General features: G+C 39.7%; 2 protein-coding genes across 6 annotated transcripts in view; both read right to left on the bottom strand.

Annotated features, from left to right (window-relative positions):
• The window catches only part of thsd4 (thrombospondin type 1 domain containing 4), a 46,795-nt gene extending 36,785 nt beyond the window's left edge, over window positions 1–10,010 (bottom strand). The window contains exons 1-6 of one of the 2 annotated variants that reach the window (XM_087847671.1): window positions 9,716–10,010; window positions 8,915–8,969; window positions 8,603–8,672; window positions 7,112–7,434; window positions 5,232–5,658; window positions 3,975–4,077 (exon numbers count right to left, since the gene is read on the bottom strand). In XM_087847671.1, the coding sequence (XP_087703797.1) occupies window positions 3,975–4,077; window positions 5,232–5,658; window positions 7,112–7,434; window positions 8,603–8,672; window positions 8,915–8,943 (952 nt within the window). In that variant the 5' untranslated portion in view covers window positions 8,944–8,969; window positions 9,716–10,010. Of the gene's footprint in view, window positions 1–3,974; window positions 4,078–5,231; window positions 5,659–7,111; window positions 7,435–8,602; window positions 8,673–8,914; window positions 8,979–9,715 lie in introns of those variants that run through there. The other variant, XM_087847677.1, reaches the window with a different exon arrangement.
• A 733-nt stretch (window positions 10,011–10,743) lies between these two features.
• lrrc49 (leucine rich repeat containing 49) overlaps window positions 10,744–21,474 on the bottom strand; it is a 35,080-nt gene continuing 24,349 nt past the window's right edge. For 3 of the 4 annotated variants that reach the window (XM_006779746.3, XM_006779747.3, XM_087847539.1), the window contains 3 exons: window positions 20,856–20,965; window positions 17,350–17,503; window positions 10,744–14,549 (listed from right to left, as the gene is read on the bottom strand). In XM_006779746.3, the coding sequence (XP_006779809.2) occupies window positions 14,334–14,549; window positions 17,350–17,503; window positions 20,856–20,965 (480 nt within the window). In that variant the 3' untranslated portion in view covers window positions 10,744–14,333. The remainder of the gene's footprint in view (window positions 14,550–17,349; window positions 17,504–20,855; window positions 20,966–21,474) is intronic. The other variant, XR_436521.3, reaches the window with a different exon arrangement.

Raw genomic sequence — 21,474 nt, 5'->3', positions numbered from 1 at the left:
ACTTCTGCTTTCCTTTATTCATGTGCTTTACCAATTAGATATGCTACATGCCCAAAAGCCAGGCATTTCTTAAACAGATGTACAAGAGTATGTTTAAGCACTGCTCAAGATGGGTGTCAAATGACCCAGACTTAACCTCGTATGTATACCTGGGGTTATTTAATCTTTATATCTGTCTTATCCATCAGTTAAGGCCACAGCACACAGAAAAGATCTCACAATACACATCTGTTTGACAGGATATTAACTCTGGAGGCTGGTATTTCCATTAGCTCAGACAAATGACAGTGTGTCAGTTGTTTTGACTGTTGCCTGGATACTTCAGGTGAGTACGTTAAATGAGTTTGTATGTATGAACATTCATCAGTAAGCCTACGGACAGGTGGCATACCGTAGTCCTTACATCAAGCTACACATCAGTTTAAATACGTCATGGGTCAGGCAGCTGAAGGTGTAACACAGTGTGAACATGCAGTTAACTGTGACATGTGTGACCTCAGGGTTAGGTGAAGCTACTGACTTTGAGCAGCATTTATTACTTCTTCAACAACACTTTACATGTATTTAGTCATCTCTGTGTTTTAAACTGAGGTTTAGGTTTTCTTTTTTTTGCCTGTCCCGTTTGGATCTTTATCCATCAGAATTGTTGTCTGAAGGCCAAGAAAGATGCCAAGCGGCTTTACTTTACCAATTGGATCATCATGGCCTTGCCATATTGGTCCATTTGATTGACCTTTATTGTAATTATGTATTTATTTGATTTGATTTTTGGTTGTTACAGACGGGACAGACATGACTGGGGGATAGGACAGGGAGAAAGAATGAAAGAAAGAGAGAGAGAGAAAAAAATAGAGGGGAGAAGAAATGGTGAGAAAGGGGGGAAGAAAAGAGGGAAAAAAAACACCTGGATCACCTGTGTGGAGATAAGAAAAAACAGAAGAGAAAAGAAACAAGAAAGAGCAACATAATAAATACAACACCATCACAATAAACTAGCTAACAGTAGAATTCAGTAGATACTAAATATTACATGTTATTGTGCAGTACGCAAGATCGACAGATGTGCTTTGAGGTAGCAGCCAAGAAAGGTGTAGTTTGTGTCTGTGAACACCCGTGTGTACACCTGTGTGAATCAGCACGCTTGTATTCAAAAGGTTTCTCCATGTAACGATCTACTAGGGAGTGTGGGGAGCCATAGCCCCGTCCCCCAGGGCATGAGGCAGGTATTGAGGAGATCCAGGTCCCAGACATCCAGAGGCCCCAGAGTACGAGGACCCAAGGAGGACCACCAGGGGGGCAACCGTGCCACCCTCCTGGGAAGAGCTGAGGAGAGCCCCAAACAAGAGGTCACCCAGCAGCCACGGAGCAGAGGCCAGAGGGGGTTGCAGTGATGTGCCCGCGGGCTCTGCCGGCAGCCAGCTGTGCCAGAGAGGACCGGGTCTCAGGCCCAGAGGCCAGAGGCCTGAGGGCATCCCATCACCCGGAAGGGGCCCAGCCGGGCCACAGGCGCCAGAGGACATCAGCCACTGGCAGGGAGTGTGGAGAGGGGAGATAGGTCTCCATACCTCGGAGAGCCAGAGATGTTCCCAGAGAGGTGGAGTCTAAGACCCAAGCTGACATACAGACACAGACGAACAGGCGCACGCAGACACAAACGTGCATTCCCACCCCCATATACACAAACAAATACTCAGCACTCACCCGACGTGGAGACAGACACAAATAGACACTGTACACACATTCACACTCCCCAAACATACTCTATAACCCAGGTCCGGGTACCCCCGCCCCCAGAGGGGCAAACCGTACTCAGACCCAGGAGATGTAACCCTTCTCTCTGGGGTGGAGGAAAGCAGACCGCCTCCTTATCTGCAGTAGCAGGAAGGCCCCGAAACCCAGACCCCAATCCGACGACCAGCACCTCCTCCCACCCCCAGGGGTGAGTGGAGACCCCAAACCTCCCTCCGCCCCCTCATATGTAGTGTTGCTGGGTGTTATTCTAAAGTGCATTTAAAACACAGGACGGCATGGTGCTTCCTGCCAGAGAGCAGCACGGCTCCTCCCGAAAACCCTCAGTGCATTTAAAATTGAGGGTAGGGCACCAGCACCAGAGGTGGGTTTGAATACACAGACCATCCTGTGGATGCTGTGTAACGTGTCCACCCCCAACATGTATATGTTATGAGAGTATGAGTAATGCAGATGTCTAGGTTGCGGATGGTGTAACACAGTGTGAACATGCAGTTAACTGTGAAATATGTGACCTCAGGGGGTTAGGTGAAGCTACTGACTTTGAGCAGCATTTATTACTTCTTCAACAACACTTTACAGGTATTCAGTCATTTGTGTATGTGACATACATACACAAAAGAAGCAAAAAAGAATCCTAATATTGACAGCCCTAAACCCCTGCTTTAGTTTTTACGGGGGATTAATTGAGTACTGTCAGTCTCAAAGTCTGCAACATTTGTCTCTGCCAAGAGATTTCATGGCTCAAGCCTCTTGACTTAATCATGTCGCACTCAGGATGAACTGTTAGCAGCCTCTCAGCTTTTCATCAAGTGGCATCATTAACTCAAAAATTTTAATAGTAAAAAGTCAGACTCAGCATTAGAATATTTTTATCTACCTGCAAATTAGGAGAGTGTAAGGGCAAGACCATTACATTGACGGTACCCCAAATCAATACTGACTGCAAAATTGACATATGTGAGGAAATGTTGCCCTTTTTGCTCTTTTTGCTCAGTTAAAGACAGTAGAGACACAGTGTCCCATAATTTACTGGGGTAAATATGCATTTAATTCTAAAATAAAGTGAAAATTTATTTATTTGTAGCTCTGGCTCTATATACCACTACAATAGATTTTAAAATCAAATCAGTTATATGACAATGAAGCCATGAGCTTTGAGCTTTATTTCAAGGGGTTTAACAAAAACTCTGCATTAACTGTTTAAGAATTTTTATACACATTTTCAGAGGCTAAAAAACTAACTGGACAGGTGACTAACAAACAGTTTCGTGGCCAGGTGAGGCTTTTTTCATTTTATTTTATCGCAAATGTAGGAAACATAATGTCTGACATTGATCCAAAGTTTTGAATTAGTGTTTTATAGGATTCCACTGTAATTTTAAATATGAGGCCCAAACAGATGCCAGTGCAAGTGAAGGTGCCATCATGAGATTGAAAGACCAAAATAAGCCTCAGAGAGAGAACAAAAAACTGTAGGACTAGCCAGATCAAAAATCTGGTATATTGTTAAAAAGAAGGAGTGCTTTGGCCAACTCAGTGCTAAAGTACACAATGACCATTATTTTCATGTTTAAGAAAAATTATTTTACAACTAGTCAATTAGTCAATACTGCAAGAGTTTCTCAGGGTAAATAAATGGGATCAGTCACCTGATCTCAATCCAACAGAGTATGCTTTTCAGTTATGAAATATAAAAAAGTAGCAACTGAGGGCAGCTGCAGAAAAGGCCTGGCAAAGAATCTCCAGAAGGGAAACACAGCATTTCATGATGTCCATGGGCTCTAGACCTCAGGTGGTCACGGACTAAAAAGGATTTTCATCCAAGTATTAAAAACAATATATACAATCCTTACAGACAGTCATCTCGTTCTCATCTCTAACAAAAACTAATATGTCAGGATGTACAATCCTAACATATTAGTTTCCTGCTTATATGTTTTGCATTTTAAAGAGAAAAAAGTCATACTGCTTGTATATACAATCCTTACAATTATTTTTGAATGTAAAAAAAGTCTTTAATTCTTAAACAGGTAATACTAAGTTATGTGAAAACTAAAACGGAAACTCTACATTTTGATCATATATTGACTGTCTGATTGACTGTCAACTATGGTGGTGTACAGAGGCAAAACTACAAGAAATTTTGTCTTTGTCCCGCAGATTATGAACCAAACCATATATACAGTTTATGTATGCTCACACTGCTCATAAATGTAACCTACCCTCATTAAAAGGTTCCCACTCGTACAGTCTGCCCATGAAAGGCTGGTTGTTGTAAGATGAACACTGGACAGCCCGGATGTGCCTGCTGGATGGGGGACAGGCCTGTGGAAGGACCAGTGAAATACAAACATGCATTTATTTTCCATGAAAACACCAAGTCCGACAGGTAAATCCCTTTGTAACTACAACCGCGTCTCACTGTCACGCTCTGTAGCCACTGATTTACTGATTGCTACGGTGAGCCTTCACTGTTTTAACTGTTTCCACTCCTCCACTTGTAGCGCTGTCTTTTTAACAAAAGAACTTAGATTCCAAGCATATATGAAGGCTCCAGAGTGAAACCCAACCTGCCTTAAGTCTCCATACATTATATCATTTGTCTAAACAAGACTGGTCTGCTTTACTTTACTTGAATATCTGTCATTACACAACATAGAGATAATGTGCAGAACCAGAGGCTGTTTCAATTCATTTTAATGCACAGAATCAGTTCAATAACCTAGAAGCTTATCCACAAACTCATGCATTTAAGCTGGTCTTAAACTCGTGAAGGTGCTGTATGAGTTATTAAGATTATGGGTTATTCCCTAGTAATTTAAATAAGGTTTAATGTTTGATTCAAACACACAGACAAGTGCAGCTCTCTGGTGAGCTCTGCTATAAAACATCCACTCATAAGTTCAGTATCTCAATCAAAAACTTTACAAAAATAGATTCTGAGATGGTTTTGAAGATTGGTTTCAAGTTTGAGCGGTGGCCATGTGGCTCTGGAAAAGTATAAACTATTCACACCCAAAGCTAATGAGTCCACTACAGTGCAATAAATAGCATAGGCTGTCTAGTTTCTAATTAATATTAGGTGTTCTTGTTCAATTCTTCAACTCAGTCAATGACAATTTGACTAATAAACTCTAAACACATTTAAACCAGGTCTGATTATCCAAATTGAACTGTTATGGTAGTAGAGGACACATCTACTACATGTCTAAATGCTACAAACAATAATTGAACCAAACAGTATATTCTATTTCCATGGGGGACATCTTGCATTCCTTGCCTTCTGTCAGACATAAATTTTGGAATTCATGTAAATGTGTACTTTTCCTCATCAGAGCTTCAAAGTTAAAACTAATGGTTTATAATTTGAATGCTAGCTTTTCCTTTGCACACACAAACAAAAGGAGCATTAAAAATAATGAAATCCGTATTACTAACAAACCAGTCTGAGAATACAAACAAAACGCAGACTTGCATACATTACTGTTGCAGATCCTGTAGCGAGCATGCTCCCCAGTACAGAAGGAAGAAGGCAGAGGGTTGTAAGGTCTCACTTGGTGCTGCTTAGGATTGGACATGTGGCTGCCTGTATGGTGCTCCTGTTGGACCTCAGCCTTGTTGGCTGAACTAGGCTGGTAAAGGGGAGCCCAGACTTGGTTATTTCTGGGATGCTGTGTCCTGGCATTCATGTAGGGTCTGCTGTAGAGATGGAGATTGCTGGAAGCATTAGGGTTGTTTAACCTGTGGCTACCATGGCCTCTAGCTGTGGGGTGGTGGGAATTAGCTGCAGCAGAGCGTCTGTGTGGGCGAGGGATCTTAGAGACCTGGCCTGTATCCGTCTGCAGTGAAGCAACATAGGGCGCCCTTCCATAGCCATACTTCCCTGGGATAATGTTTGTTACCCTCCTGAAAACACAAACATGAGGATATTAACACTTAGTGTGCAAGTGTAGTTATCACTTCATCTCTAGGCTACACATGTCCCTATCGAATACCACAGAACTGAATCCAGTCTGCTACCGTATTTCTACCGACAATGTTTTAAACTTGAATCAATATCTTTTTTTATTGGAAAGGTTTAGGTTTAGCTAAATGCCATCTTTTATTGAAGAAAATGTCAAGGCCCGTCTTCTGAACTACAACTTTTGTGATGCACCAGGATCTCATTGGCAGAATTCTGGGAGCTTTTGTTTGTTATTTGGCTCCTTCGATTCCAACTCAAACAACCCCCCATTACTCAGCTGTCAGTGCTATTTGTTTAAAGGCAACCGCAACAGGAAGGAGGTCACAAAGCTGCCAAGCACAAGCCGGGCTTTTGATTCCAACCATAAAAGACTAGTTTCCACTGCAGGGCAGTCAGATGTGCCCACAATGATGGCTCCAAAGAGTCACTTTTAGGCTGCGCTGCTCAGCATGCAGCACAGCCATACATGACTCACTGAAAAAGCACAGAAGCTGAAATACTTTTATTTAAAAAAGGCTCGTTGTGCCTTATAACACATCAACATAGTCGCATAAAATGCATAGATATAGAAATATGAATTGCAATATTTGTTCAAATGTTAAACATTTTGTATTTTTCAGATAAAAAGTTTAGTAGTTTAAGTAGTCGCAGGGTCATGTATTCTGACAGTAACCTGGTCATAAGTCATAGCAGACTGCCCTTTTAACTGGTGTGTGGTTGTGGAAATGGGGGTAGGGGAGGTTGTATGCAGAAGACACAGAGGGGAAAGGATGATGTTAATTTCGTATAATGGTCTTGACCGATAACATTGCCAAACAGTTATGAGTTGACTGAAATTAAGTAAAACATCCTCACTCACTCCACCATATTTACATAGTGTGACTAACCATCAGTGTCACAGAGTACGTCGCAGTCAAGCAAGATGAAATATGGAAAATAATTTTTGACATTGTACTTTTTGTCAGGATAGCTCAACCTGTGCCAGATGCTACATTAGTCATCTTCCACCATGACACGCTATATGGACTAAAAGCAGTAATTGCTGGGCCCAACTTCTTTTCATTTGCAATGCCCCTGTCTGTTGGGTCAGATTACTATTGTGCTGGCAACCTGTAGTCTGTACTCTGTACTGGCATTTATTATTCATAGTTTATTTATTATTACTACAGTTATATAGCCAGAAGACCAAAATTCTCCACCATATTATTTTTCATTGTGGCCTAAACGAATGCCTGGTTATTCATTATGTATCACAACATTTTTTTTGTTGCTGATCTGTATCTAAATCTGCTATTTTAAAACAAATACAATTACAAATACATCTATTAGATTGCTTTTGGTCCTACAATTAATCCCATGTCTCTGTGCAGAATAATATCTGCTAAAAGTGTGTACCTGCGCCCACCAGGCCTGTTCTCCTTCTCTTTTCTCAGCTCTCCACGGCTGCTGCTGTTGTAGGTTCTGGCTGTGCTGCGGTGCAGAGGAACTGTAGGCCGAAGAGCTGAAACTATATGGCCTGGTTGATGAGGCTGAACACCAGCCCCTCTGGAGGGGTACTGAGATGGAGCGTACACAGGTAGGCAGGGCCTAGTCTGTTCTTGTACTCCTTTTCCACAGGTCTGGGAGCAAGCTGACCAGGGACCCCAGACACCCCAAGATCCCTGAATTTCTCCATGCTCTGCCCTAACTTCCTCGTGGTGCTCTGCCCTCTGAGGAACCTGCATGGAAATGAAACATCAATTAAGGGCATCACAAAGTGCAAAGAAGTGGAAAAGTGCTGCGAGATCTGAATGCCAAGGATTTGTGGAAAGCCTCAGCAAGACTTTAATCTTTAAAGATAATGGCTTTGAATAAAAGCTTACAATGGGGACCTCATCACATCACCACAACTATCCTGCCTCTCTGCCCCCCACCAGTGCTCATGAAATAGACCTCTGTTCATGGGAATAAAGGCCTGATTTGGCTGATTAGTGGGTGTCTGTTTGTGGTCTATCCCCTATTGGCTACCTGTGCTTCTCACTATTGACTGTATGCCTCTGTGTCGCTGTGCCAGGGACATATTAGCAGCGATCACTCTCTACTCTCTGTTTGAGGAATTTGCCAGCAGGAGTCCTTTTCCAAGCTGCCTTTATCCGCAAAGTTGCGTGGAAATCCTGTCTTTAAGGAGTGCTTTGTCGCCTTTCACAACAACCTCTCTGGGCAAACACATGGCTGTAGTAAAAGCTCAGCTGCCTTTGACTTTTAGTGGATGGAAAGAGAATACAAAAGCAGTAGGGAGAGTTGGCAGGGAGCTTCTTCTGCTGTCAGTCAGCCTGTGCAGCTATTCAGGGAAGCCCTGGACCACCCCTCTGCCTCTTCTGCAGCTTCGGCTTTTGTAACCCAAAGCCACTGTCATCTCTGGGTCACCCAAAGGTCACACAGCTGGACCCCCAGTAGAAACACACGGAGGCAATTCACACACACACCCTTCTTTCTGACAGTTCTGTTGGTCAGCCATCTTCCATTACTTGTGTCTCTGCGGGGGTCAAGAGGTGGATTGCTGACAACTAAAATCAGCCCTCCTTGTTTGGCTAAGGCCGACAGATGTTTTCACTTTCCGCCTCTACAAGTACAGATTATCACCGTGGTCAGGTTACCCCTGGGAATACTCTCATTCGCTGTTTTGGGTGTGCTGGTGAGAAACAATCATGCATGCCATCTTTGGAGATGAGCATTCCTGTCTCTTTTTCCAACCAAGCAATTAGACTAAAAGATAAAACACCAAAAAGAAAAATTCCAGGAAACATTTGATGGAGGTCTACCATCATGAGAATTAGGACATCAAGCAAATCACACAAGTTAGAACACTGACATGTTTTTTCTAGTAGCTCCATCTCCCATGCTCACCTTTCTGTGGTCTGTTGTGTGCTGGCTGCCCAAGGGATCTGACCAAAGTAACAATAGCAGCATAGACAGTCTGTACAAACCAGAGAGAAGTAATTACTGGTCATATTTACAGCTTTACTCCAACTGGTTTATTGGCTCACAATAGAAATTATGATTTGCTGATACTACTATTGAAATATTGCTGAAATACTGACATACTGTTATTCAGCTTCTATTAAGGATAATCAGAGAATGAGTCAGTCTCACAAAAAATGGGAACACAGACATAAATCTGAGGTTAACCACAAATGAATGCACCTGATATTAATTTACCTGACAGTCCAGACACAGCCTCCTTTCATTCTTCCTGGTTTCTTAAAGCTGTACACTTAAATGTAAAAAGAGAAGTTGACATTAGCATGCACCTGAGTGGTGGTGACATTTTCAGCGCTGATGTGAGGCTACAGTCCAGAAGCTTCAAAGAGTTAGATTCTGTCTAATCACGGTCCATCTACAGAACAGACTCAGTTTACCTTTTTAGCTTGGCATATATTCAAAGGAAACGTTGATTCTATCAAAACTGGTACCTTTTTTTCCTACCGCTTCACTCTAGAATCCATTTGAAAAAGACTTTTACCCACCTGACCCTGTGATGACCTCTTAACTTCTGGAATCTAAAAACTGCATCACCACTGACAGCAGGTTTGAGTTGCAGTCAGAGAAAAACTTTCACCTGTCACCCCTTACCCTATGACCTAGGCCTTCTTTGCACATTTCCTACATGAATTTTATTGACACAAATGAAATGGTCAAAAAGACCTGAGAACTGCCACTTAGCAAACACCGGGAAAACACTGAAATGCGAATGGGGGTGGTAGATAATTAGTTGTGCTGAAAATCATAGAGTTTAACCTCAGAGCACACTTTTTGATAGAATAATGCTTTTTAAAGGTCGCCCAGCAGACAGTAACTTTCGATTAATTACTGCGATTCTTCCCTCAGGACGCAGGACGCCACTTCCCGTAATACACATTCACTTTACTCGCTGTGAGGATTAATTTATTATAGTTAAAGAAAAATAACAAGAAATGATAATAGTATGACAGAAAGGCCTATAGCATCATCTCCACCTACCTGTACTTTTAGTTACTGACGCGTGTATGGTGAAGTTATTTGCTGCCTCACTGTAAGCTCTAAGTAGTAGTAGTAGGTCCTATCAACGCGCAATACTCATGGTCGAAACATTAATCCAGGTAGAAATCCAGGGCTTCCCTCTAGAAACTTGCTGCTGAGCCATGTAAATCAGTTAATCCGTACCAGAGTTGTGAAACAAATCCAGGCAGAGTGTAAACTCCAGACTCTAATCATCACGGTGACTCCGGTGGTTCTACTTTTACGCACAAAGCCACTGAATGACAGAAAGCTGGAAACTGACACAACGCATGGAATGCGCCCTCTGCTGCGCCCCCTGCCGCTGTGACTACGTTGTCTGACTGTGTGTGTTTGTGTCTCGTGTAAATATTGAGGTGTGCGCCTCCTTTCCAATTCCGCGAAAGGTGGTGGCGAGCTTGGATGTATTTATGTGTAAAGTGAGAAGGAAGTGGGGGGGTTTATGTTCCTCTCCAAAGTCTTTTCGACACTCCTCTCGCCGTGAGCTGCCCATGTTGGAGCCACATGCAGGTAAACGATCTCCTTAATCGAGTCAAAGCTACTCCCGTGTCTCTGACAGAGGTCACAAAAGGGATCTAAGTGCTGAAAAACTGAAATGCTGGTGTATTAGCTGCATTTAGCTTTTGTTCTCTAACACTGCATACGACAACGCCGCAAGGACGCCAGTAACTCATATTTGTGAGGGTTATTTTGAAATACAACTTTCAAAATATTGCTCGAGTCTTTGTAAAACTTGCAATAGTTTTAATCAGCAGCAATTAAAAACAAACTCAATATATAAAATAACAAAACAGCAAAGTTAAAGGGAAGTTTTATCAAAATAATGTTTCCCCTTCTTGCCACAAATAAAATACAGCCAGGACTCATTAGATAATCTAGTTCATGCCTTTGTAACATGATCATTTTTTATCTAGCTTCTACAAAATGACATAGAGTAATTGAAGAAACTGTTCTGAAAGAAATGCAATTTGCACAGTTTTGTTTGCATGGATTTATTGTTTGGTCATCCAATAAACCAACTCATAGTGCTATATGTACAGCTGTTTCAATACTGGGAAAATGCAGGAAACCACAAAACAGTGAATTAAACTATAATTCACAAGAATTGTCTTGATTTTTTCCAGGATGTCTCAAAGGAACAGATTTCATTAAGGGGGATTGGTACTCGGATGCAGCCAAAGCAAATATACAAAAACTGGATAATCTAAGACTTTTTAGCTAAATGAAAACTGGAGGCATTTTTATATGAGGTAGGTCACATGTGGAGTAACATTTGGCTTCGGGCTTGAATCACAGACATTTGCTGTTTTATTTTTGCAGAGTAAAAAAGCTCAGTGTATTGTTCTCTTCAGTCTGTTTATTTAGTTTGAAAAACAGAGCTATGCATAGCAGAGTGGTTTATACCACAGCAGCTTATTATAGCCATCATTCATAAACATGCAGCCTTTATTATAGAGTATAGCCAACATAATCTACAAATATTGTGAAATCAGTATGCCAATATGTCTGTGCAGCCTAAGTCTGTGCATAGAGATCCATCACCAGTGGTACTGGTGGCACTAAGTACCACTGCACTGCAGTATGTCTCTTTGCAGTATGGGGAGTAATGTAAAGGGAGCTTTCCCCCACTGACTTTTCTCACTAGTGCATAGATGCTGAGACTGCTCAGGCATTTAACCTTGAAGTTTTTAAACCTTTCTTAGACAAACAATACTGTTTTAGATGATTGGCTGACAGTCTGTCTAGACAAGATTTAAAGACAGTGGACACTACTGTCTCACACAAGGTGAACATGTACACTGTCTCTGGACAACACTCAAAAAAATTTCATGAATGTGTCTAAAGGGAGCAGTAGAATGACAAGCTATAGTAAAGCACCATCTCCCTTTATTTATTTACATTTTTTTAAGGGTTAATGTAAGTTGATCTTCGGGGGAAATTTATTTTGCAATCTACATCTAACTCATTATAATTCTGAAATGCAATTGATTAACTAACAAGTCAAACCACTGTTTCAGATCATTATTTTTTGCAGCACATGGCTCACAATAAACAATACACTTGGTTCATTCCAGCAGAAACTAATAGTTGGTCCTGTGAGGTTGAACGAATTGGCAGCCGGCTCTCCAGACTGCAGAAAAATCTATCAGAGTTGAGCATATCAACACTGCAGCTTCTAAACCAGCTCTTAGGATTTTAGCTTGTCATTCACCCAAACAGAGATTATACAGATAATATTGCATGGGTTTAGTCAACTATTTTATAATAAGTACAATAATGAATTCACTCTCATTTCACTCCCCCTTTTGGGTTTACTGTGACCTTCTACGTGTGTCTACATTATAATTACACCATTACACTCGTAAACAGACAACTGCAAGCTTTAAACCACAGCTGAATCAATCAAGCCTGTAGCGTGGAGGTTTAAAGTTGTCTGAGAAATCAGAGGTACACAAAGATGGAAAGAAAGTTAGTCCATTATTTGCATTCTGAAAATGAGATTGTCTTCACAGCCTTGCAGAAATCCTCACACTAGTTTGCCTCTCATTATCCAAGCTCTTCTTGGCTGATGGCCACTGTGCATTGGCAGCTGAGACGTACAGTGCTGCTGTTGTGACAGAAAAAAAGTGCATTGATTTACTGTGAGCAAGGATCCAAGTGCTCAGTTTTCAGGCGTAGATAAAAGCTATTTTGATGATCTACTGTAGCCGTGCTACCTGAGATAAATTGAAAACCTTATGCTTTACTCGCCCACTTTAAGTATTACAGCTATTGATTACTATCATGTAACCAGACCAATCCTTGCTGCAAACACAGCAACTCTAATTGAAAAAAGAACTATATATATTTTAATATTCAGACATAATAAAATTGCATTCAATACACATTGCACATTTAATACAAATGTCAGTGTAACGTCCTATGATAAACAAATATGTATTTAATTTGTGCCGCAGATTGATTGACAGTTATTTCTCACCAAGACATATGGAGCACATATTCATGTGTGTAGCTTTCTAGACTGGATGGAGCTCAGGAAATACTAAACTGTCTGGACTTCTCTCCAGCGATGAGACATTGCTCTCATTTTGTGGCTCTGCATCTGTTTGCTGTCACTAGTCACAAAGTTCTGTCAGTCCTTTGGGACTAGACTTTTCTTGCAGTGTTGACACCTGTAGTTTCACAAACTAACAAAATATAACAACAGTGCATTGCTGATAGGCAGCAATGTTGCGCATCAGACGTGTTCAAAGTAAACTAGTTGTCGCTTTCTGATAGCAGACATTTGCACTGAGAGCTTTCCCGTCAACGCAGAACAATGAGCCTTCATATGAAATCATCATGGGACAGTTGTCCCAAAAACAACACGTTATACCGTGTTTCTTTTTATACAACAACTGCGATGTTCTGGTTCTTAGATTTAACTGCTCTATTAGAACAGATGCTGAACTATACTCTGTAGCATGGGCAGAAGATTGTTGTGGGAGAAAAGTAAATATGAATGTCACTCACATTACTTTTTTTACCAGGAAATAGCCACCGGGCACTGATGTTCTTGCCTTCTTCAAGTCAAATGCCCCAAGAAAGGCACTGATCTCCAGTGAGGTGGATGACATATGACAACACGACCCATCAGCTTGTGTGGGGCTGTTTGACACTCGTGGTGTTACTCCTCTGGCTTGGTGCCATTCCCTGCTGACTGTCAGATTAAATAAGGGTTAAGCATTTTTTGTAGGGTTAAAGAGCAGGTGGTGGGAAACAGGTGAAGCCTCTACACCTTCGGGGACATTCCAGTCTTAGTTCACGCTACCTTCCTAGTTTTTGGACCTCCTAGCATGAATGTAGAGGCTCCGCCTTCTGAAATACCAATGGCTTGTGACTGACTTCCAAAGTGAGAATGGCATATTTTAAGAAATGATCTAACTGAATGACCTAGCCCCTTCACTCCAGTAGAGACATTTATCAGAAAAATAATTAGGTATACTATGCAGACAATCTCAGTGTTAATGCAGAATTGTTTAATACTAAGCACAATACAGAAAATCAGTGGTAAACAAAGAAAAGACCTTGTCCTTGTTTGTGCCCTTGCATTTATGCCCCGCAGGAAGAAATGAGAGAGCAATGGATGAGACAGGCTTTAAGACAGAAAAATCATTCTAGTCTCAAGAAAAGAGACACTGGTCATTTTCAGCTGATGATATTAATGGTGTAGAAGGGTCATTCAGATGGCTTTTAAAGTGCAGACAATGCTCCCTAGGGGCAACAATGCACATTGAGTCACTAAGTCTCTTTAACATTCTTCAAGTATTATTTACCTTCAAGCTCTGAAGAATCAAACTGTGGGTTTTTAGTGAAAAATCTACATTCAGACAATTTCTTCAGACATCTATAAAATAGTCTAGGTACATTTCAAGCAGAAGCTTCCAACAGACTAAGGAAATACACCCTTGTGTTTCCAAATGCATTAAAACTGATAAAGTGATTATGTGTTATCCATTTTGAAATTAAAGGACGAAGATGCCCAAGAAAGCTCTGTCCACGTGTGCATGTATGTTGCCTAACAGTGAACCTCTGGTCCTTTTCACTTGGTCTCAGAGAGCTTTGCCAGGCTGGCTTGGCGGAAGGCCGCTCGGTCCCTCATCTCCAAGACACAGTCTCTCACCATCTCTGCAAACATGGAAGGCCAGAGCTTGTGTAAAGCCTCGCCCTTCAGGTTGGTGTCTGATGCACTTTGGACCAACTCCTGTAGGTACTGCTCTACCATAGTAGCACGCTCTGACGACTCCACACTGCCCTCCTGTGAAAGGAAAGAGAGCTCATTGTTGTTGATTCTGTTTTTCTATGGCATGGGACATGTGAAACCATTGAAATTGTCTATTTTCTCTATGAACTGCTCACAATGGGCTGAAAAATATAATAAGTACACAAACTTCAGATAATAACACACAGACAGTAATAATCCTACATTTCTTTATTAAACACACCCATAATACAATCACAGTGCAAAAGTGAAACCTTAGATTCTTAGTTCACAAGGAAAATTTGCACTATTCGGATCGGATAAATTCTAATGATCTCTGGTGATTGATTGATTGATTGATTGGTAATTTATTTCAACATGTGAACAATATACAAGTACATTTAGAAAAGAAAATAAGAAAGAAAAAAAAATACTATACAAAAAAAAATGTTCTGATTAATTTACATGTTGAAAGGGAGTGGGAAGAAGTAAACACTTATTTAATCCCACCCCTTTGCCATAAATTATCAGTTAATATTTAGTCAGCTTCCTTACTGATATAATTTGTAATAAAAATAGTGAACAGATTTCTGATATACTATATACTATAATATCACATCATGAGTTTTTGTTTTGTTTTGTTTTGTTTTTTTTTAAATAGAGACATTCACTTAATTTAAATATTTTCCTTTTCTTTATAGTTCGAAAAGATCATGTTTTTATAACTCTTTTTGAACAGTTTTATGTTTGGACATTGCTTTAATTCCATATTCAGACTGTTCCATAGTTTCACTCCATGAACAGAAACACAAAAGCCTTTTCTTGTCGTACGTACCTTCATTGTTTTGAAGTTACAAAAACCCCTTAAATTATAACTTCCTTCTTTCAAAAAAACATACTCTGCAAAAAGCTTTCTTGACACTTACTACTGCTGCAACACCCAACATCTACTAAGCTTTGTTTCAAGGACAGCTAACCACATATTATCCTGTAAGACACGCTAATAAAAGATGGGAAGTCTAGAAAAACAAAGCAGTTTTTAAAAGCCTTTTATGCGAAAAAAGCTATTGCTCAAAAAATTGTTTGGCTCAAAAAACAAATTCAAAAACAAATTTAAGGTTTTGGAGTGCCTGAATCACAGGCCACACTTAAATTCTACTGACACGCTTTGCCATGAACTTAAACAGGCCACTCATGCTTGAAAACCCTTCAGTGTGGTTGAATTGAAACAATTCTGCAAAGAAGAGTTGGCAAAAATTCCTCCACAGTTTTTTTTTTCACATGGAGGTAGGTAGGTTTGGATAACTTTTTTTCCCCTCAATAAATGAAATCATCTCTTAAAAGTGCACTTTATATTTTCTGGAATTATCTTTGTCTAACATTAAAATGTGCATAATGATCTGAAACATGTAATTGTAACAAATTTTCAAAAAAGGAAAAAATCACTAGGAGGGCAAATTCTTTTTCACAGCACAGTGGTTGAGCAGACAACTAATATGCCGAAGGCTATGCTTCTCTCTGCTGTGCCCTGTGTTTGAGTCTACTTAAGAGTATTTCCTGCAAGTCACTCTCACTCTCTCTCTTCATTTTACGGTCTACCCTACACTGTGTGTAATAAAGATCTTTCTTCATTGAGCATGCCATGCTTCACTGTTGGAGATGTTAGATGATAGTTGTTATAGCTGTTTCTTGAGTCAACATTCAAATGATTTCCATACGTATTTAAACATACATATAGACTGTGAACAGAACAACATCATTTGCATGTTTGCTTTACAAATGATAATACATTTGGTTTGTTCATTTTTCTATCTTATAAATACATTTGTTTTTCAAACAGAAATGATAGGAGTGTCTTAAATTAGTGGAAACGGAGGTCTTACATATCGCAGTACGCTTTTGTTAAACATGCAACTAAATTATAAAGTCAATGCTGGTGTTGATGTTATAATGAGATTGGGTAAACAGCCTTTATCTAACTTTAAAAGAGAGGTGAAAGAGGTGACCTGAACATGGGGCAGAAAAGCAAGAGTACTGTCATGCCAAAACAGGTTCTGGTGCCTGATCTGCACAAACATGTCAGATGCTCCACTCTGTCCTCAGTAAATGGAGGTTAAATTGCACCCAAATAAAGCAGGATGAAACTGCATTAGTGCAAGTGCCGGTTACTAAGAGGCTACAGTAGCAAGAGGCTTAGGCTTCTCCAATGTGCTGTTATCCCAAGTTCACTGTATTTATTGTTGCTGAATTTAAGAGAAAATAGAGATTTGAGTAATATTAAGTAATCCCAAGTGGAACCATGTTAACTGTATCTGGTTGAGGAAAGTAATTTTAAGATTTCAGAAATTGCTGGGGTTTTTTCGGCTTATAATGTGTGTTTTATAAGCTATGCCATCCAATTCAAAGTTTCTTGTAACACTGGTGGTATTAGTTGCACTTGTTAGTGAAACCTTTAGCAATGATGATGATAAAACAGCATGCACAATATCTTTCATTGCTATAATAGTTCTATGGAGATATTGCAGTGAAGACCAACTTTCAGTCCATCTCACCCATGCTGCTCACTCCTGCTTTATCTGACTTAATCAATGCCATAACTGTTGTAACAGAGGCCTGCTTTGTTCTCTGAATATAAATGACTGCAGATCAAGATACAAGTTTCACAGTACAGTAGTCCTGCATGAATTAGAAAGGACTGATGCCAAATACTGATTCCTGTTCGATGGTGCATTAATGACCTGTGTGTTATTTGTATGAATGACACCAGAAGCTGACTCCTGTTCGAGTCATTGTTTGTATTTTCTCTTAACCTTCTTTTGAAGATGAAGTACAGTCAGCACTATAAATAAGAACTAACCTCAGGGCTCTCTGCACTGCAGTCTCTGCTTGGATAGTTAAACAACGCTCTGCTCAGGCCTTCTCCCAGGAGTTTCCCATTATCACGCAGCTCCTCTGGACTGAGTCCTGCCCGCCGGCCGCGCCCCTCCAACAGGAACTGCAACTGCCGCTTCCTTCAGGGTGAAGAAAGACAAGAAAGAAGAGTAAGTCAGATATAGACTGAAAAAACACAAAGACACCTGGGAAAAAACAGTGGCTGCAAGTGAGTGGCACCACTATAATAGAGGCATGTTTTTGTATCCATCACTATCTCAACCTAATACTGTGAAAACAGTTTATTGAGAAATAAGGGAAAGGGCTCACTTGAGAAGTCATCAGAAATTACAGCATTTAAACAAACACTGACAGTTCAGAAAGGTCAGCAACACTCAGATACTTTGAACAAAAAAACACCATAATGGATTAAATCCAAACAGGCAAACAATATGTAAAATGTTAATAGTCTTTTTGAACTGTTTCCATAAATATTTTAATGTCTTTAACACAGAGAAGTACAATACACTTATTAAAGCAGTACAGCGCTCTAACATAAACTACATCAAATGTTGCTGTCTATCAAAAGTAAATGTCATGTGATACACTACTGCACCAACATGTACCACAGGTCAGTGCCAGGATGCTGAAACTGTCTTTTCAGAGGAAGCTGGAGGCAAACATTCCTTTTAAGATAAGACAGTTTGTAGAGTGTGTGAATGCATGTGTATGCCAAAACACATCAGTGTCATTCACACGTTATAATGACTAACACAATAATACAGATGCATAGAAGTTAGATCTGATAAAAAAATAAATAAATAAATAAAAAACTTGAAACAACACCTTGGGTTTGATATATGATCCCACTGTTTCAGCCTGAAATTTACAAACACAGTGCAGCATTAAACACACTGTTTAATGCTGAGGAATTTAGTTGTATTTTGTCCATCAGAGACCTTAAGCAATATAGCAAGCATGCCCAGTTACAGCGTTAGTTTCCCTTTGATGTCTTCACTCAGACTGAAGTTAAAGAACCCTAACGGGTGTGGGTGGGGGAGGTAACTTAACTTAACTGATTAAAGGTAGATAGATCAATAAATGGGCCATGCTCTCTCTCCGCTTGTTCACTGTGCATCAGTTCTTTATTACTATATTTTATACTTTATATTACTATACTCTATACTTTATTACGATATTCTATTATCTTTATTACTTATCCAGATAAATGACATTATAACTCTCTTTTTCAAGAAATGGCCACGAGGATATTACAACCATTATAAACACATACAAACACAAATACAACTGTCACACACTACAAATGAGTGAAAATGAACAGTTGTTGAAAGCAGAGAATACACACTACTGAATCTTACACATGTAACTTTATACTGAGAGGAAGTATGAAATATGCTTAATGCAGGTATAACACATGCTATATGAGAAGGAGAAGCAAGGGACAGAGAGAGGACATTAGCATTTTATAAATTATTTTTATAAATGAAAAAATATATATATTATTGATTGGTGATAGCAATCTCTGTTCTGGTCCATTAAAGGACTATTCACATCTATTACAGGAAAGACAAGAAGCACAGATTTTGTATGAAATTAAGGCAATTAAATGATTAGCTAAGTAAGCGTTGACTATAGACTGACTCAATGCCAAATTTTAGAGGAGCTCGTGTGCACAAAAAAATCAGATAGCTAATATATGCAATATAAACAGCATCACATGTGTTTCCAGTGTCAGCTCCTTATGATGCAAAACAAAGTGTGATAAACTGAAAGCGTTTATTATAATGAGATCTTAAATTCCATAGTGAAGGATGGGTTTTTTGGGTTTTTTCACTAGAACGCCTGTGGCGCACAGATAAGCGTAGTCTGAATGCATACCTTTGCCACGGCTACAAATGCTGCATGAATTGAGTCCCTGGATCCAGAGGCATATCTGACTACATAAAAAATTATGTACAATAATTTTTAGTATTTCTATTTCTATTAGCTATTTATTTTTTGCAAAATGTGATGCACATTGTGATTTTTTGCCATATCTTGCAGGTCAAATCGGTCCATAACTTTTAAAATCATTTTGCAAAGAAACCCATCAAAACAGCTTACTGATGAAGGCACTGATGCAGAGTTATGCAGCCATCCATAACTCTGCATCGAGGAGACGCTGCAGTGACAGAATCCCAGTGGGGACAAATCCTGAAATGTGCAGAATGCCTAAACTTACTGACCTCTGCAGGAACTTAATTCCTCACTAGTGTTTAAGGTAACCCCCCTAAACAAAATAGACATAACAAGAGCTCAGCATTAATTTACCATCTTTTAATACTATTTGCTCACTCATAATTGCTGTTTCCAGTAATTTCTTTTTTTATTATTATTCATGCTGGGAAACTAAAACCACATTTTATGTGAGAAACAATCTAGAGCAGTTTTCAGATTTTTTTTTAAATAAGTGAGTCAGATGGATACAAATTATTCAAGATCCTGCATGCGGATAACAGTGAGTAAGATTTCTGCACTGATATGAAATTAATCTTTGGCCTTGGGCTGTTGTGTGTTATATTTTCATAACAGACTCCATGAAGCAGAGGTGAGATACAAAGAATATAAAGGCAGTTGAAATTGAGTTCTAGGTTGTTTAAAATAAATTTGTTTACATTTTATTCAACGTGCATTAGTGTGCCCATCTCCTTATGGCTGTTTCCAGAAGGATAGTGTCACAAAGCTCAAATCGTGTCAAACTGGTTTCTTGAAGATGACAATGAGCTCACTGTACTCAAATAACTTACACAGTCACCAGATCTCAATCCAGTAGAACCAGATCCAGTAGAGATTTTCAATCTTTTTCAATCTTTTTTTCAATCTTTTTCAATAAATGTTTCCTGTCAATATAACTGAAATCTATGAGGAATGTTTCCTTTGTGATCTATGCAATCAAAAATTAAGGCAGTTCTGATGCCAAACCTGTTACAAGCAAGATGTATTCAATTATCTGGGAAGTATATAATCCTTAATTTATTTATTATCCAGGTAGATATCACTGAGTTCAAAAAATGTCTTTACAAGAAATCTGGCCAAAGTAGTCTTGTGCGTGACAAGCAGATTTCTTTTCCTTGTTAGGATGTTTTTTAATTGACCCTGAGAGACAGACCTCAAGAGCTTTTTGGCTGGGGAGAGAAAGGAATGTTTGTGTCTAAATGCCAAGTACCCACCCTTATCCTGAGACACTAATTCCCCTGGCTCCTCAGTGCCAGGCTCTGTCTCACTGTTACTCACACTCATATACCCACAAAACGCTATGCACAGGCATGTACACACATGTACAGAAGCCTACATCTGACACACATTTAAGGATCCACACATTTTTGACATACTTAAACAAACAATCTACATGGTCCAAGACACAGCACACACCTGCCATTAATCTGTAGTTAATGCTATGTTATGGTTAAACATCTGGAATCAAGTTCTCACCTGGACTCCTCAAGCAGCAGAAGGAGCCGGCAACGTGGAGTTTCGGTGGCTGCTATATGGCCCAGTGTTCCAAATACACGTTCTGCAGCGATAACATCGTTCATGGTCACCTAAGGTGAATACACAAAGCACATACATACACACAGCACAATATATTTCAGTGACAATCTTTTTCATGTATTTCCCAATACGAAATGAAGATTTACAACTTTATTCATGGGTTCGGCTTAGCAAAAAGGTTTGATCCCATTTAACAGACGCAAGATAGGATAAGACATGAAAGTGGCAGCTAACACAGAGACAAGCGGCAGGTGAAAACTAATTTAAAGGTCATTTATCAAATCAAGTCTAAAATGGGATCTAATGTAGAGGCAATATCCTCAGGTACAGCATTCCAGGAGACACAGACCTATAATTTATAATTGTACCTATGAAGCGCCTTGAGGCGACTTTTGTTGTGATTTGGCGCTATATAAATAAAATTGAATTGAATTAATTTAGGGCTGGCAACAGTAAATTAATGGTTTGACATGTTTTTAATTAATTAATTGCCCCTCTGTGAATCGCTACCTTATCATGGTGGAGGGGTTTGTGTGTCCGAGGGATTCCATGGACCATG

The sequence above is a fragment of the Neolamprologus brichardi genome, chromosome 1 (genome assembly GCF_056152115.1).
Source record: "Neolamprologus brichardi isolate AB-2024 chromosome 1, ASM5615211v1, whole genome shotgun sequence".
NCBI classification, from domain to species: Eukaryota; Metazoa; Chordata; class Actinopteri; order Cichliformes; family Cichlidae; genus Neolamprologus; species Neolamprologus brichardi.
The sequence above is the reverse complement of the archived record's forward strand: the minus strand, read 5'-3'. Positions and strand labels throughout refer to the sequence as shown.